Source organism: Anser cygnoides, chromosome 20, assembly GCF_040182565.1.
Source record: "Anser cygnoides isolate HZ-2024a breed goose chromosome 20, Taihu_goose_T2T_genome, whole genome shotgun sequence".
NCBI lineage: Eukaryota > Metazoa > Chordata > Aves > Anseriformes > Anatidae > Anser > Anser cygnoides.
The window spans coordinates 1,740,839-1,754,888 of NC_089892.1; the positions used below are offsets into that span (position 1 = coordinate 1,740,839).

Below are 14,050 nucleotides of genomic sequence, written 5' to 3' on the forward strand. Positions count from 1 at the left end.
GGAGTTGGAAACCCTTTGAAAGCTGAATGTTCAGCCTTCATGGGAAGGAGTGCCATGTGATGCTAAAAAGCGTCCTCTTTGAATCATTGAGTGGTGCTGATGTGCCTCAGAGAGAACGTGACTGTTTCACTGAAGGTATCCCTTGCCCTGATGTCACTGTGAAGGATGGACTCTCAGCAGCGTCTGGGGTGAACCGGGGCACCTCCGGGAATAGAACTGGCAGAACGTTTCATTCAGATAACACATATCTATACCCATATTTGCACACCCTAGTTTAAAAAGATAGGGCTCGTTGTAAGAAAGAAAAATAGTAAAAATCAAATCCATTGGTCTAACTCTTGTTGCAGTTCATCATCTTTTATTTCTCAGGTATATTTTTATGTATTTAAATATCACATAATTCATTATGAGAATTTTATCTGTCCATTAATGTAACTTTCATGTAGAATTGCAGCATATGATGTAATAGTACAAGGATGTTAAATGAGCATAAATCTCCATGGATTTTAATCAATTGGCCTGCTTTATTCAAAATTCTACATATCAGTAATTACATTTTAAAACCTATATTAGCAAGTTTTGGTATACATACTAAAGTTGTATGTAATGATGAATGGAGACCTACAGAGAGCTCTGTTTGGAATGTTAACGTGCTTGTTGCAGTTATCTGACTTTGTGTCAGACCAGTGTGTTTCATGAGCCACAAAACATTTAGCATAGACACTTTGATGTAGCAGCTAAGCATTCACTTTTTCAAAACATTTAAGTTATATATTTGTAAATGCATTGTGACTTTAGAAAGATACTGAGTTCAGTGCAGGAAATATAGTGCATATATATAATAGCGCAATATAAGTGTATAGATTTCCCAGTAGTGTGTGTTTTATTTCAGAATTAACAGGTACATTAGCAGTCTGAGATGACCATAGAGTCATAGTATGGTTTGGGTTGGAAGGGACCTTAAAGGTCATCTAATTCCAACCCCCTGCTTTGGGCAGGGACACCTTCCACTAGAGCAGGTTGCTCAAAGCCCCATCCAGCCTGGCGTTGAACGCTTCCAGGGATGATGAAATGTTCTTGGTGGTGATGTTATGATGTATATTCTTATCATTCCAGCTCTTATTTCAGACTGCCTATTTTTTCACTCATTATGATGTATATCTTTTGATGCCAGTTTTCCTTATTTTGTCCCTTAAATTTTTAATTTCTATATTTAGACAATTTTCTAAAGTGTATTGTCTTCATTATTTTGGTCTCTGGAACAGCTGCATGGCACTATAAAAGTATGTTGACTGCATAACAAATGACCTAATCCATGTTAGATTTTGCATGTGTAATATTTCAAAGTAAATAAATTTCTAAATAAGATCAGGGATTTCCAGTGAGAGGATGGAGAAGGAAACCTGTCTCCTTCTAATGACTTGTCCTAATAAGAAATTTACTGAAGTCATGTAAGTGCCTTTCAACAGCAGCCTAAAATATGTGTAGTGTAATACACGTTCTTAGTATGTTCGAGCTTCCCTCTTTCTTTGCAGAGGAGAGAGCTCATTCTTTTGTTCCTTCAGTGAAAAGTTCTTCGTTAGATGACAGAGGAAGAGAAGAATATTTTTGATCTCAGAAGTCAATGTGCATGTGCATTTACTGGTATTAAATAGCAAATGATCAAATAGATGATTGATCTAGAAATTAACTTGCAAAGGAACAGAAAGGAATTTTGTAGCCATTCCTTCTGAATTTTGAGAGGAGTGGGGATTACCAGTTCCCATATTTTATTATGAAAATCCCACTCTTTACTCTCTGAAGAAAGGTTTAAATCCTAGACACAAAATACACAACAATTATACTGCAAATTGGAACACTTTCATTTGTATTTATTTAACTCATTCATGGTTTTGTCACTTACGAGACATGTCTTTCAAAATACATGTGTAAGTCCCAATTTCATCTTCAAAGATGACAGCTTTCTTATAAATAAAACTTAGAGCTAACACGTGAATTTCCATAGTATCAATATATTACCATGCAGCCCACATGCTTCGCAGGTGTTGTTGGCAAATTTCTGAGAGCAGAGAAGACTAAAACCTTATAAATCTTTCCATCTGAAAGTACGTTTCTGTGTCAAAGCCACTTTCAGTAAACTTGAAAGAATAATTGCAAATCCATTCCCCGTGTCTGTTTTCCCTCTCGCTAGTCGATACTTTTGCCTTATAAACACGTACACACACATGCATGTCTACTTCTTTGGGCAGAACGTAGAGATAAAGTGTTCCTTTTGTCATGCCCTTAATTTGGGTGGCATCAGAGGGAGTTCGGTGCTACTTGAAAATTCTTTTAATTCACACTATTTGCAGTAATTGTGTCGTCATGCACTGTGTTTTGGCGTCGTGGAAAGATGGGTGAGAGGGGGAAGAAGAAACGTAGAGAAGACAGCTTATGTTTAGACAAAAATATCATGCTAATCAGCACAGATGGGATGAGAAATACAGAAAAAGTACATGATAGTTTAATAGGTTTTTGGCAAAATGTGTTGGCTGTTGTTTGTTGTTTTTTTCTTTTTTCTTTTTGAATATACCTGTCTGGTGCTATTGGTCTTCTGTAACAAACCTGAATGATTGTTTTATATTAATGTCTGAAGCTAACTGCAGTGAGTATATTTTTTACCCATCTAGATGCTGGTACAAAAGTCTTCCAAATACAATGCTTAATTTTTCTTTAGCTCTTTGTGTTTGGATGGCAAGCTGTGGAACATATTTCTGCACAGTATGAAGCATCTTGGCAGACTTCTCAGGCCAAGTATTGGTGGTTTTAGAGTTATCTTTGGATCTGTCAAAAGTGCTAATGGGCTTTGTTGAGCTTCTTTAAGTTTCTAAATCATATTTGCTTTTTGCTTTTCTGCGCTTTTTTATTTAACGATGATTAAGATTGCGCTTGGATTCATGACTAATCCAGTTTTGCTCTCACATGTGCTTTTTGTATAAGGCTGTCTTTATCATATAGCAACCCTTTCGTACCCATAAGCTACTTGGAAACAAATTCCCTAATTCAGCATTTTTTGTATGTGTTAATATTCCCACCACCACTGCCCTCTTTAATTTCTGTGTTTTAAGAAGTGAAAGTACCCTCTGTAAACAAAAGACCTTCATTGTTTGTCTTGCACTGTGAGGCAGAAAAGCCCCTTATTTTAGGAGAACGTGTTACATTTTGGTCAGGTTATCTACCTTGTAGCTTCCTAGTCTTGTTGGTAAAGATTTTAGGATTGCATTCCTAAGTATTTATTCTGCTAGTTCTTAGAAAACATCTTAATTCTTTAGAAAATAATACTGATTCGTGCCACTGCAGCGTGTGCACAGGGTTATTACTTTGATAATGATGCATGGGTAGCACTGCTGGCGGATGGGAAGGTGCATGGGATGAACTGACCATAGTCTGTAGTGTCACTTGCTTTCCTTCTCTTGTTTTTTTGAATTACAGTCACTTACAGTAATTTTTACATAGGTACTTTTTACTGTTTCTGAGCAACAAAAACACGGTGGAAGAAACCTGTGCTGCTCAGGAAGTGTGCGTGTAAATTTTTAGTAGCCTTTGTTGCTTCTGTCCTGGTTTTTCTGTCTGTGCCTTAGAGGCAGTTTGCACATGAACTTTGTTTACAATATTCTTGTGCTGCAATTATTTTTTAGACTATATAAGCGTATTGGTCACTCAGGTAAAATTGGATGTTTGAATGTTGAGTGTACAAATGAGGAGATCAGCTGACCTGTGTAACTGTTCTTAGCTTGTGTTACATGGCAGCGTGTATTTCCTGTGATCAGAATTGTTCTGGCGTAGACTGGGCTTAGATTGTTTTCCTTAATGAACTCGAATTTGCCATATTAGAAGTGTCATATTAGAACATGAGTTTTGTACCTCGTCAGGTGGCTTTGAAGTTTCTGTAGAAGTGACAAAACCTATTTTTTCTCTGAGAAGTATCTTGTATTTTAGAAGCTGTGTATGAAACATCATCAGTTTTATTAATCCAAGACCCAGCTCCCCAAAAGTTAGGGGAAAGAAACCGCAGTTAAATACTGCTCTGACACAAGATGACCTACTGAGTGCATAGCCACTTAATAGATGTAGCAGAACAAGAGGAAATCTGCTTTTGTTTGTTTGTTTTAAAGGCACTTGTTTTTGTAATACCATGAATCAAAAATTATTTTCTCTCTCTTCCTAGAGAAACCTGACAGAGTATTTTGTAGCAGTTGATGTCAACAACATGCTGCATCTCTACGCCAGTATGCTGTATGAACGCCGCATCCTCATTTGTTGTAGTAAGCTCAGCACTGTAAGTAAACTGCAGAATTTCTTCTATGCGAAGTATTTTTTTTAGAATGACAGTCATACGTAGGCAATAACTTGAAATATCTAGAACGTGAAGAACAATGGATATAACTTCCCACTAAAATATAGTATTGAAGTTGGTCTTCCTATACAAATGAACACACAGAAACTTGTGAGAAATCCTCTGCTTGGTGAAGGACTTGGGAGCAGAGATGAAGCTCTGCTTTTATGTTTAAATATAACCATAATCATTAGTATCTATATAATTAAACTTATTGGCATGGGGTTGTCTAGAATTCTAGAAAAAGATACTTAAGCGTATACTGATGTGCCTCTAGCCATTCAGAATACTAGAATTCATTTTTTTAAGAAAAAAATATTTTTAATGTATAAAAGCAATAAATGCATGAATGTACTTGGCCTGTGAAAAGAGGCCAGAGGTGCTGCAGAGTCTCTGTCCTTGGAGGTATTTAAAACCTGACTGAGCAATGCCCTTAGCAAACAGCTCCAGTTGATGATGCTTTGAGCAGGGCAGTTGGGGTCAGATTTGATGATATCCAGGGCCCCTTCCAACCTCAGCTATGCGACCTCAGCTCAGTTCTGTGGTTCTAGGTGATGACTTTACTGAACTTCTGTTGGCTTCTAACATTAAAATGAGAAAGGTTTTTTTGATCCAGTATTCCCTGGGGGGTTGTTGGTGCATAAACGTACTAATATTTATGCCACAGTGAAGTCCCTTTTTCGTAATTTACTTGACAGAAAAAAAAAAAAGGATAAATGATACTGTCAGATAGATGTTCTAGTGACCTTCTGTGGATGGACCCAAGGAGTGGGCTAAAATACATTGACAATCCATGATTTTTTGTTGCAGTTTTGTTTGATAAAGTTTAGTCTTAATGCTGTTTAGACTCCATCAAGGATCTGAGAGATAAAAGGTACTGAACACTCGAGAGTGCTCTCTTGTAAAAAATGGCTGCACATCAAAACCAAGCATAAGCCTGATTTAGTTCAAAGTTCTGTATTATGCATTTGAAGGTTTATCAGTCAATAATATTGTGATTTTCTTTATAAAAGAAAATGTTAAGTTTTCATTCTGTTTGCTCTGTTAATGGGTATTGATTGCTTTCCTTTATAAATGATAAGCATAAGATGGTTAAATTAAAGTTGCTTTCTAGTGCTATGGACTAAGTACTTGAATGGTCCTTTCTAAAGTACAAGCTTCTATGTCCATTTTGTGTAGTATTACCTAGCCTTTTACTGTTTGACCATGACCTACTTTGTATTTGAGATTTAAAACTGCTTCTTGGAATTGTAAATACTATGGAAGGCAAAAATTAAAAGGTGTAAGAAGGATCTGTTGATACGGGGTGGAAAAAGGAAAGAGAGTAAGACTTCATAGTAAATATGAGAATAAGTATTACAATATAATTTTGAAAGGTAGGTAAAACTGGGGTAGTTAGAGTAATTCCTGGGGCCTATTAATAATTATTAAATGTTAACAATTAATCCCACATGTAAATGTGTTCTAGGTCCTCCCTACTAAAATAAAACAAATAAGATGTAAAGTGTTTATTTCAGAAAAGTAAAAAGTGGAAAGAATAGTAACTTATCAGAGAAAAGGAAAGAGAATGGTTATCCAAAGTATTTCAAAATGTGTGGTTGGTTGGTTTAATCTCTTTCTTTGTGACAGAGCCTGGGAAGAAGAATTACTTACCTGTCACTTTGCCTTTCTTAATGAGCCATTTCACAAGTAGGGTTGTGTTTTCTTTCCTATCTTTCTGCTTTTCCTCTTCCTTTTGCCTCTGTCCAAGATAAAAGCATGTCTCGTTCTTCGGTAGGGAGGGGTATTCATACTGTGTGTTCTTATCTTACAACTTTATATATAAACTGCTCCAAGATTGGAGTGACAGTGTAAGACAGGTTTGAAGAGTTGGGCCAGAGCCAGCGATTCCTTGCCTGCACGCTCTGCTCTGCATGTTCCAGCAGTAGGAACAAGCTGCATTATTTTATTTCAAACTGTGCTCAGCGGAAGCCAAGACCTTGTAACTGGAAACGTACCAAACTGAGAATTCTCAAAGTGGAGGGAGGGTGGTGTGGTGGTGAGAGGGGGTGGTTTCTTTGTGGTTTTGTTTTGGTTTAGTTTTTGTTTTTTTGGGGTGTGTGTGTGTATGTGTTTTTAACAAAAAAGTGGAATGCAGTTAATTTCATTTTGAGAGACATAGCACACTTCATACTTAAGGCTTATATGTAATATTAAGAGGGAAAACTAAACAGTCTTGAGTAGAAAAGTCTTTTATGGTAGAATGCATTCTGTGCTATAGTAAAGCATATGAAATTCAAATTTTGATTTGAAGTGTCCTTAATATGGCTATTTAAATAAGATTTAGAGGTAACTGAGTCTGTATTTATTAGCTACTTCATAAACCATATATACAGAGTCCATGGAAGATTTTTTGCTGTTTTCTTGGATTTTTTTTTTTCCTACAAAAGGAAACTCAAGTCATTTCTCAAAATGTTAAAGCAATTACTTTAAGCACACACACACACAAAAGTACTCTGTGATCTAACTACTCATGAAAAGCCAAATGTGAATCAGAATGCATAAAACAACTGTTTGGCAAAAGACCACCTGCAGGTGGGACTGTGCAGTTGCAGAAATGAGACAGAAGAGCTTTCCTTTCGTCCAGTATTCTCTCTCCCATCATAACTTGCCCGTGCAGCCCCGTCTCAGGAAGGAATGCTGACTGTGTGTGATAAAGCAGCACCAGATTGCTTCTCATCAGAGAAAGGTGGTGTACATGCAGCCTGATGACTTAAAAACCTTAAATTTTGAATTGTTATCATGTTTTTGTTAGGCTGCTTCTTACTGCGGTGAATTTCTTTACATAATTTTTATATTTTGTAAGTATTAGTACAAAGCAAAAATACCATTCTGTCATGAATGGTCTTTTGTTCTTGGGCGTTGAGAGGTTGCTATTTCACTTCTTCCATGTCACAGAATGTACTAATACACAACCTCTTCTTTCCTGATTGATTTCTGACATGTATGAGGGCTCGGAGGAAAGGAAATTGCGGTTCTTAGGAAAATACAACATACGATCAATAACATTGACTAAACATCCTTGTGATGCAATCTAGCTAAAAGCTTGCACTGTTCTTGTTCTACAGCAGGCTTACAACTGCTGTTCTAGCAGTACCAATTCTTCCTTCCCAAGAGCTCCGTTGCTGCCCCTACAACCTGCTGCCAGCATAGGTTTTCTCCGTCATATGCCATTTTTAAACAGCTCTGCTTTCACTGTTTAATTCTTGTGTAACTCAGTCTTCAGCTTTTTGCTGTGCTTTTAGCCCTGCGTAATGCAGAATGGTCTTACACATGCCTGAAAGATGGTAATTTGTTTTCCAGTATATATGGCACATCTGTAGCCACGTACTGCATCTGTAAAACTGTGCAGTGTCTGTGTGTAAGTACAAAGCAGAATATGCTGGAAAATGGTCTATTGTAATTCAACATCAGCTTATAACTTTTCTGTGTATGACAAAACCCCATTGATTAATTTGGTCAAATGAGGCTTTTAAAGTATTCAAGGTAAAACTGCAAAAAGTGAAGCAGTAACTCAGTGTCTTTCTTAAATAGCTCTCTTTTGCATTCTCTAGCAACAGCTGTGGGAAGCTGAGATAGTGGAACTGATCTTATTTCAAAATGCTGGATTCCTACAGTTTTGACAGTTGGGCATTTCTCAGGCTGCCTTATTATTAAGTGCTTGTTTTCTATATGGCAATCACTAATCAGGTGAGGTCTTGAGCAAATATGCTATTTCTTTTTTTATGAGCCCTTATCTTGGCAGAGTTGAAGGACAGTAGTGGTGCTTACCCGTGGTAGTATGCTACTTGAATCCATGCCAGATAGCAAGGTGGGAGTACATCTCAAAAATAAGTGACAGGTTCTGCTCAGATGTCTGTAGTGTTGAGCATTATGTCTGTTTAATCCTTTCTTGCTGAGTTTTAAAACCAATGGAAGGGGTTTGGAAGGGGCCTCTTTGGATTACTGAGTGCAGTTCTCTACGGCAGCAACCGTGTTATATAATAATGCCAGGAAATAATCCATTTGATCCTATAGAAGCAATTCTTAAGTAAGATTTAAATTTTTAAGGAGGGTTGGGTGGTTTTTTTTTTCAGACATCTTTTTGATTTGGAGAAGGGAAACTGAAAGCATATAGGACTTAGGAATATAGAGAAAAACTACATTGGGAAAGTAAGCCTTTTTCTTCTGCACATTTTGGAACTAGGCTATACCTTTCATCTAATCTTTGAGAAAGGAGCATCTTCTGTGATAGGAATAATATAAGGATTAGTTGAACCATAATGGGATAGAGATGAATCTTTAGCATAAATATAGAATAAATTCAAGATATTGTGGTTTCTAAACCATGCTTGAATTATTCTAACATACTGATATTTACATCCCATATGGGCCATAAACTAATGTTCACCTGCTAATGAAGAAGAAGGACTGAACGGGTACTTGTTCAGATGTTCAAGTACTTGCTGGACCCTGTCTGCTTCTGAAGGTACTTTTCCTTAGGACTGTGGTTCAAACCTAATACCAATTCTTGCATTTTCTTATTTATGGAAGCACATTGTCAGCGCTGGGATGCTTACAACGCTGTTAATTCAGTCAGTGCTAAGGAAAGGAGTGGTTGTGTAGCTTCCAGTGTTTGAAACTGCACAAGAAAGCATATTGTTAGATGAAGAAATTATTGCTGCAGTTAAGATTTGACATTGGAAAGCTATTAAAAAAGATGGAAACAAATCGTTTTCAGGCCCTTTTGAAGGTAGTGAAGAAGGCTTTTATTATTTGAATTATCCATTTGATAATTAACAGAATAAATTAACAGGGAATTAACAGATTTCTGTAATATCATTAGATGACACCTTGGTGAAGCTGCTCAATACCAAACATGAGGAGAGAGTAATAAAGGACTCAACAAATGATTGTGTAATTTTAATATGAATGACATTATAAATGGTGCTGTTAATCTGAGGTTCATTTGAGAATATTTCAGTCAAATGGGAGTAGTGGGATGCTTTTTTCATTGACTTTCAAAGAATTGAACAGAGTATATTATTTCAGATTGCTTAACACTTGAAGATGCATAGAAATTAATGGCCAATATCGTAGTTGCTATTAGTTCCACTGGAACCAAAAGTGCTTTCAAGGGAGACAAAAATGAAAATCTAAAGGACATTAAAAGTGTCAGACAAGACTGTGCCTCCAGATTTCATCAGTAGTTCTTGTGAATTTACTGAAATTGTAGCGATGCTTAAGTGGGTATTTATCTTAGTACAGATTAATTTGTGCAGATGAATGTCATTAATTCAAAAAAATGATTGTCAGAATTATCTATAGTTCAATTTGGTGGAGGCTGTAGGCCAAGAAATGGACGTAACAGACAAGACAGAAACCAGGAATGCACGCAGATTTTGTTTGCAGTCCTGGTAAGTGAGACAGACATACAGCAAGTGAACAGCTTTCTATGTAGAGAGGCATCATTACTCCACACCAACATGCAAGTACAGAAGTATGAAGAAAGGAAGATCAAAATAGTTTCTGGAAAAAGAAACACAAGAAAAGATATACATCATAAGAGTAAGGTGTAATTTTAGAAATTTCTGTTTGGGTTTGAAAGTTGGGTGTGATAGCATTCTCCCTTGAAGAAGCTACAATTCTTGGAGCTGTTTCTATGAAAAAAAAATGGGAACCTGTCACAAAGAAGACTAGAACTAGTGAATGCATAAACAAAGTCTATTAGTAAAGAATAAATAAGACCTTTGCAAAAGAAATCCTTGCATCAAATCTCAAAAATCTTTTACAATCTAGGTTATCAGTGAGTAGGTAATATAGATGATTAGAACTCAAAAACATCATCAGGCAGAGAAATTAGTTGTGTATTTTAGCCACAGTAATATGAAGCATTCTAATATAACTTGGGTAGGTACCAGGTAGAGCTTAAACTTCTGGCTTTTCAATGCAGCAAGGGTGTGTTTTTATCTGAAATTTTAGTCCTGTATGGTTTGACGCTTGGCATACTGGGTGTTGGGTTCTGAACGATTTGAAATGATCTGTATCTATTTTGAGCTGTAAATTGCAAAATCTATTTCTGTTCATTTTTATAGTCACTTTTCTGCTTTTGAAAAACTCCCACTTGTGAAGCTTATACCTCACCCTCATTCTTATCTGAACACTGTAGAAAACCGCAGTAATTCTCTCCCCAAAATCTGTGTGTCTTGGTGCGTTCTCATTGCTTATCCTGATCTGTATTGTTCAGAGACTAAAATAAGACAAAATATGTGCCTGTCTTCATTTTTTTTGCCTAATGACCTGAGTTTTAATCAGAAAACCGTGTTCTGTTACTTACAGAAATTGCACTGGAATTACAGAAAGGCTTTGCCATTGGGCATAAGCCAAACCAGATCCAGAGTGTGTAGCTGGTTTTCCTTGCCACGGAGCTTTAGGAGTCTGTCTCAGTGCACACCTTTGCATAATCTTTAATGCTTGGAGTAAATAATGATTAGCTCATCTAGACTATGAAAATCAATACTAATAAGCATCATCTGCTTTTGGATCTAACCGCATCTAGGAGCAATGTCACAACTTGTCTTTGCTCAGTTACATCTCTCTGCAACTTCAGGCCACCCCAATGACCTCATTTCTTCAGAATTTGTCTTTTAGGTATTTGTAAGCAGTGTTCCCCCTCCCTATTGTCCAGACAAGCAATAAATGCTTTATTTAATCTTTTTTCTGTACCTTCAAATAACTGATAGGTTTTCATTGAGTTTTGTTTTCAAATTAAGTTTTAACAAGTGAGACACGTAGTACTTGCACCGAGTACCATTTGAGATTAAAAGAGACTCAAAACTGCAAAATGCTGTCAGGGTGGATGTGATTGCTTATCACCTCTTTGTCTTTTTAGTTTGTGTCTATTTGTATGCTACAGTTCATTTTTTATTTTATACTTTCTCAAGTGTATGTGTTCATACCCTCTTCTTACCTCATTTTGACTATAGTTTTAGTAGAGATTTCTTTATTGAGGATTATCACCACTTTCATTTTAGTATCCTCAGTGAATATGACAAATATCCTGCTTATTTTCTTTTCAGAATTATTAATTATGGCTTGAAATGGGATTGAGACACAATTTCCTCCAAAGCACTGTGAAGATTCTCCCCATGGGTAGACTAGCACTTGTGTTTGCTATTTATGATCTTTTTAACTCTGTACCTGCTGATGTCAAAACTATTCTTAATGAGTTTTTAAAAATATAACTGAGAAAATCAGTGGATCAAATGATTGGTGAAGGGCAATTAGATAAAAATATCTTCTAAATAATGAAAATGTAATCATTGAATTTGATATGATATATTCTTAAGAAATGTATGTCACTGGTATTGTACCTTCCTGAGCTCAAATATTTTTCAGGTTGTGTTATAATTTCAGTTCATTTTTATGATAACTGCAAGGATCTTTTTTTTTTTCTTTACTATTTTTTTTTCTTCACTGTGTGTTTTCATTCCCATGTTTACGTTGCTTTATAGAACACTGGGTGTTCTTTTCAGGTTTTGTTTGTTGAATGAATCATGTTCTCAGCTGTTTAACTAAGTCAGTCAAATGACAGCCGCCATAAACCAGTCATGCTTTACCCACCCAATACCCATTTTAAGAGGGACACTGGATATTGTGTAATAAAGCATGTTGATATAAAAACAAAATTGATTATTTTTTTTTTATAGCCTTACTTTTTTAAACTTGGTTTTTGTCTTATTTTATGATCTTCTTTTAATATGTGTTTTTCAGTTAACTGCCTGCATTCATGGGTCTGCAGCTATGCTCTACCCGATGTTCTGGCAACATGTTTACATCCCTGTTCTGCCCCCACATCTATTGGACTACTGTTGGTAAGGCTATATATATATATGTGTGTGTGTGTGTGTGTGTAAAATTTAGATTCACAACAGTTTTAACATTTCTGTATTGCAAGATTTAAGTCCTCTTACGCTGCAACTGTTAGTCTAAAAATACATACGTATATTAAGTAAACAGTGAACATAGTAAGTAAAAAAATATTTTCATGGCATTAGGTAGTGGTGTATCAGTATGCTGAAATACACTGATGAGAGTGGTTACTATGAAATGCTGCAACCTAGTTATTTTATACTTATAATCTGTTTTTAGCATATTTATGTTAAATCTTAAAATATGAATTAAGACTTTAGCAGTAAAAGATAGAGTGGAGAAGATACTTTATTTTTTCTGCTTTCCTGAATTTCTGTTGGGGATGGGGAGGAAGCTATTCATTTTCCTACAGTGATCTTCTAATATTCTCGGTGTGTGCTAGGACATTCTTACCTTATCTAGGGGAATGATTATAAACCATTCAAAAACGTATTCATTATTATGATGTTACAGTTTTTGGCACAGCCTATGAGCGATGCCATATATTGTCACAGCTGGCCCTGTTTTGACCAGGAGCTCAGACCACCTTCTGAGGTGTCTTCCAGTGTGAATTCTGCGATTCCACAGTGTCCATGTGGCTTAGGGAGCCTCCTTATTCACTGTTGTGGTCTTCAGATAAGCGTGTCATTAGTTATCTCTCGGACTCTGCGGTCAGTGGTGCAGAAGCCTGTCCAAGATGCTCTCTCAGTTTGCAGTTTCTCTTCTAGCACAGTCAGGCAGTTCAGCCTAATCAGCCATAACATAGTCTCTTCCCTTTGCTGTGTACAGGAACGGTGGAAGAGAACTCTGAGTAATTAACAAGTTTTTTAGTTGCTCAGCTGTTAGTTGCTGAGTTTGTGTGATTTGCCCTTTTCTGTTCCCACTGTGTACATAGCAGGGAAATGAAGTTTGCCCAGGAAGAGTGGCTGCTCTCTCACCTTAGGCAGCCTAGGGAACGTAAACCTTCAAGGCCTGTTAGAGTTGATGGAATCGTTGCCATGTCATGTACGGGTGGAATTAGGAAGTCCAGTTTGGCTTAACTTGGCCTGACGGATGTAAAGGGTAACTAACCTCTAGGCTTCCACAGGTCTGGAAGTAAAAGGAAAACACTAAGGAAAATGTAGACCTGCTGCTGCAGGACCATGCAGTCGCGTGATGGAGAACACAGAGGAGGCTGAGGTACTCAGTGCCTTTGCCTCTGCTGACAAGGCCCAGCCTCCCAGGTCTCCATGTGTAGCAGAAATGTTTTTGCGAGGCAGGTATTACACAGTCACAAGGAATTGAGCCACAGACTGCTTAAGTAAGCTGGACATTTACGAATTTGTGGGAGAAGATATGTTTGATCAGAGAGTGCTGATGAACTTTCCTGATACTATTGTAAGGCCATACTTCATAACTGAAGGGCATTGGCAGTCACAGGTGTCCTCACTGACTGGAAAATAAGTGTTGCACACATCTTTGGAAGAAGCGAGAAGATCCAAGAAACTACAGGCCATTCGGATTTGTCTCTGTTCACGAAAAAAAATATGAAACAAATCTTCATGAGAGCCATTTCTGTAGAAAAAGATCTGGATTCTGAGTCTGTAGTAGAATAAGACAAGACACAGGTGGTGTTAGTGGCATAAGCGTGTGATGCAAGGAGACTATGATTCTTCTAAAATAAGTATTTGATAGTAAGTTTGGCAAAACAGAGCGTAGAGATTAGCAAGGGCCTTTCTGGTGGAGCGTGATGCTCAGTGTGCTTTG

The 14,050-nt window shown here is 36.9% G+C and overlaps 1 protein-coding gene across 12 annotated transcripts in view; it reads left to right on the forward strand.

The window, feature by feature from the left end:
• DENND1A (DENN domain containing 1A) overlaps nt 1–14,050 on the forward strand; it is a 194,393-nt gene that overhangs the window by 83,477 nt on the left and 96,866 nt on the right. For 10 of the 12 annotated variants that reach the window (XR_010826022.1, XR_010826024.1, XR_010826023.1 and 7 more), the window contains 2 exons: nt 4,208–4,318; nt 12,167–12,267. Coding sequence is in view for 9 of the 12 variants with exons in the window: in XM_066980576.1 (XP_066836677.1) it covers nt 4,208–4,318; nt 12,167–12,267 (212 nt within the window). In the remaining 3 variants the exon portion in view is untranslated. The remainder of the gene's footprint in view (nt 1–4,207; nt 4,319–12,166; nt 12,268–14,050) is intronic. The other 2 variants (XM_066980583.1, XM_066980585.1) reach the window with 1 other exon arrangement.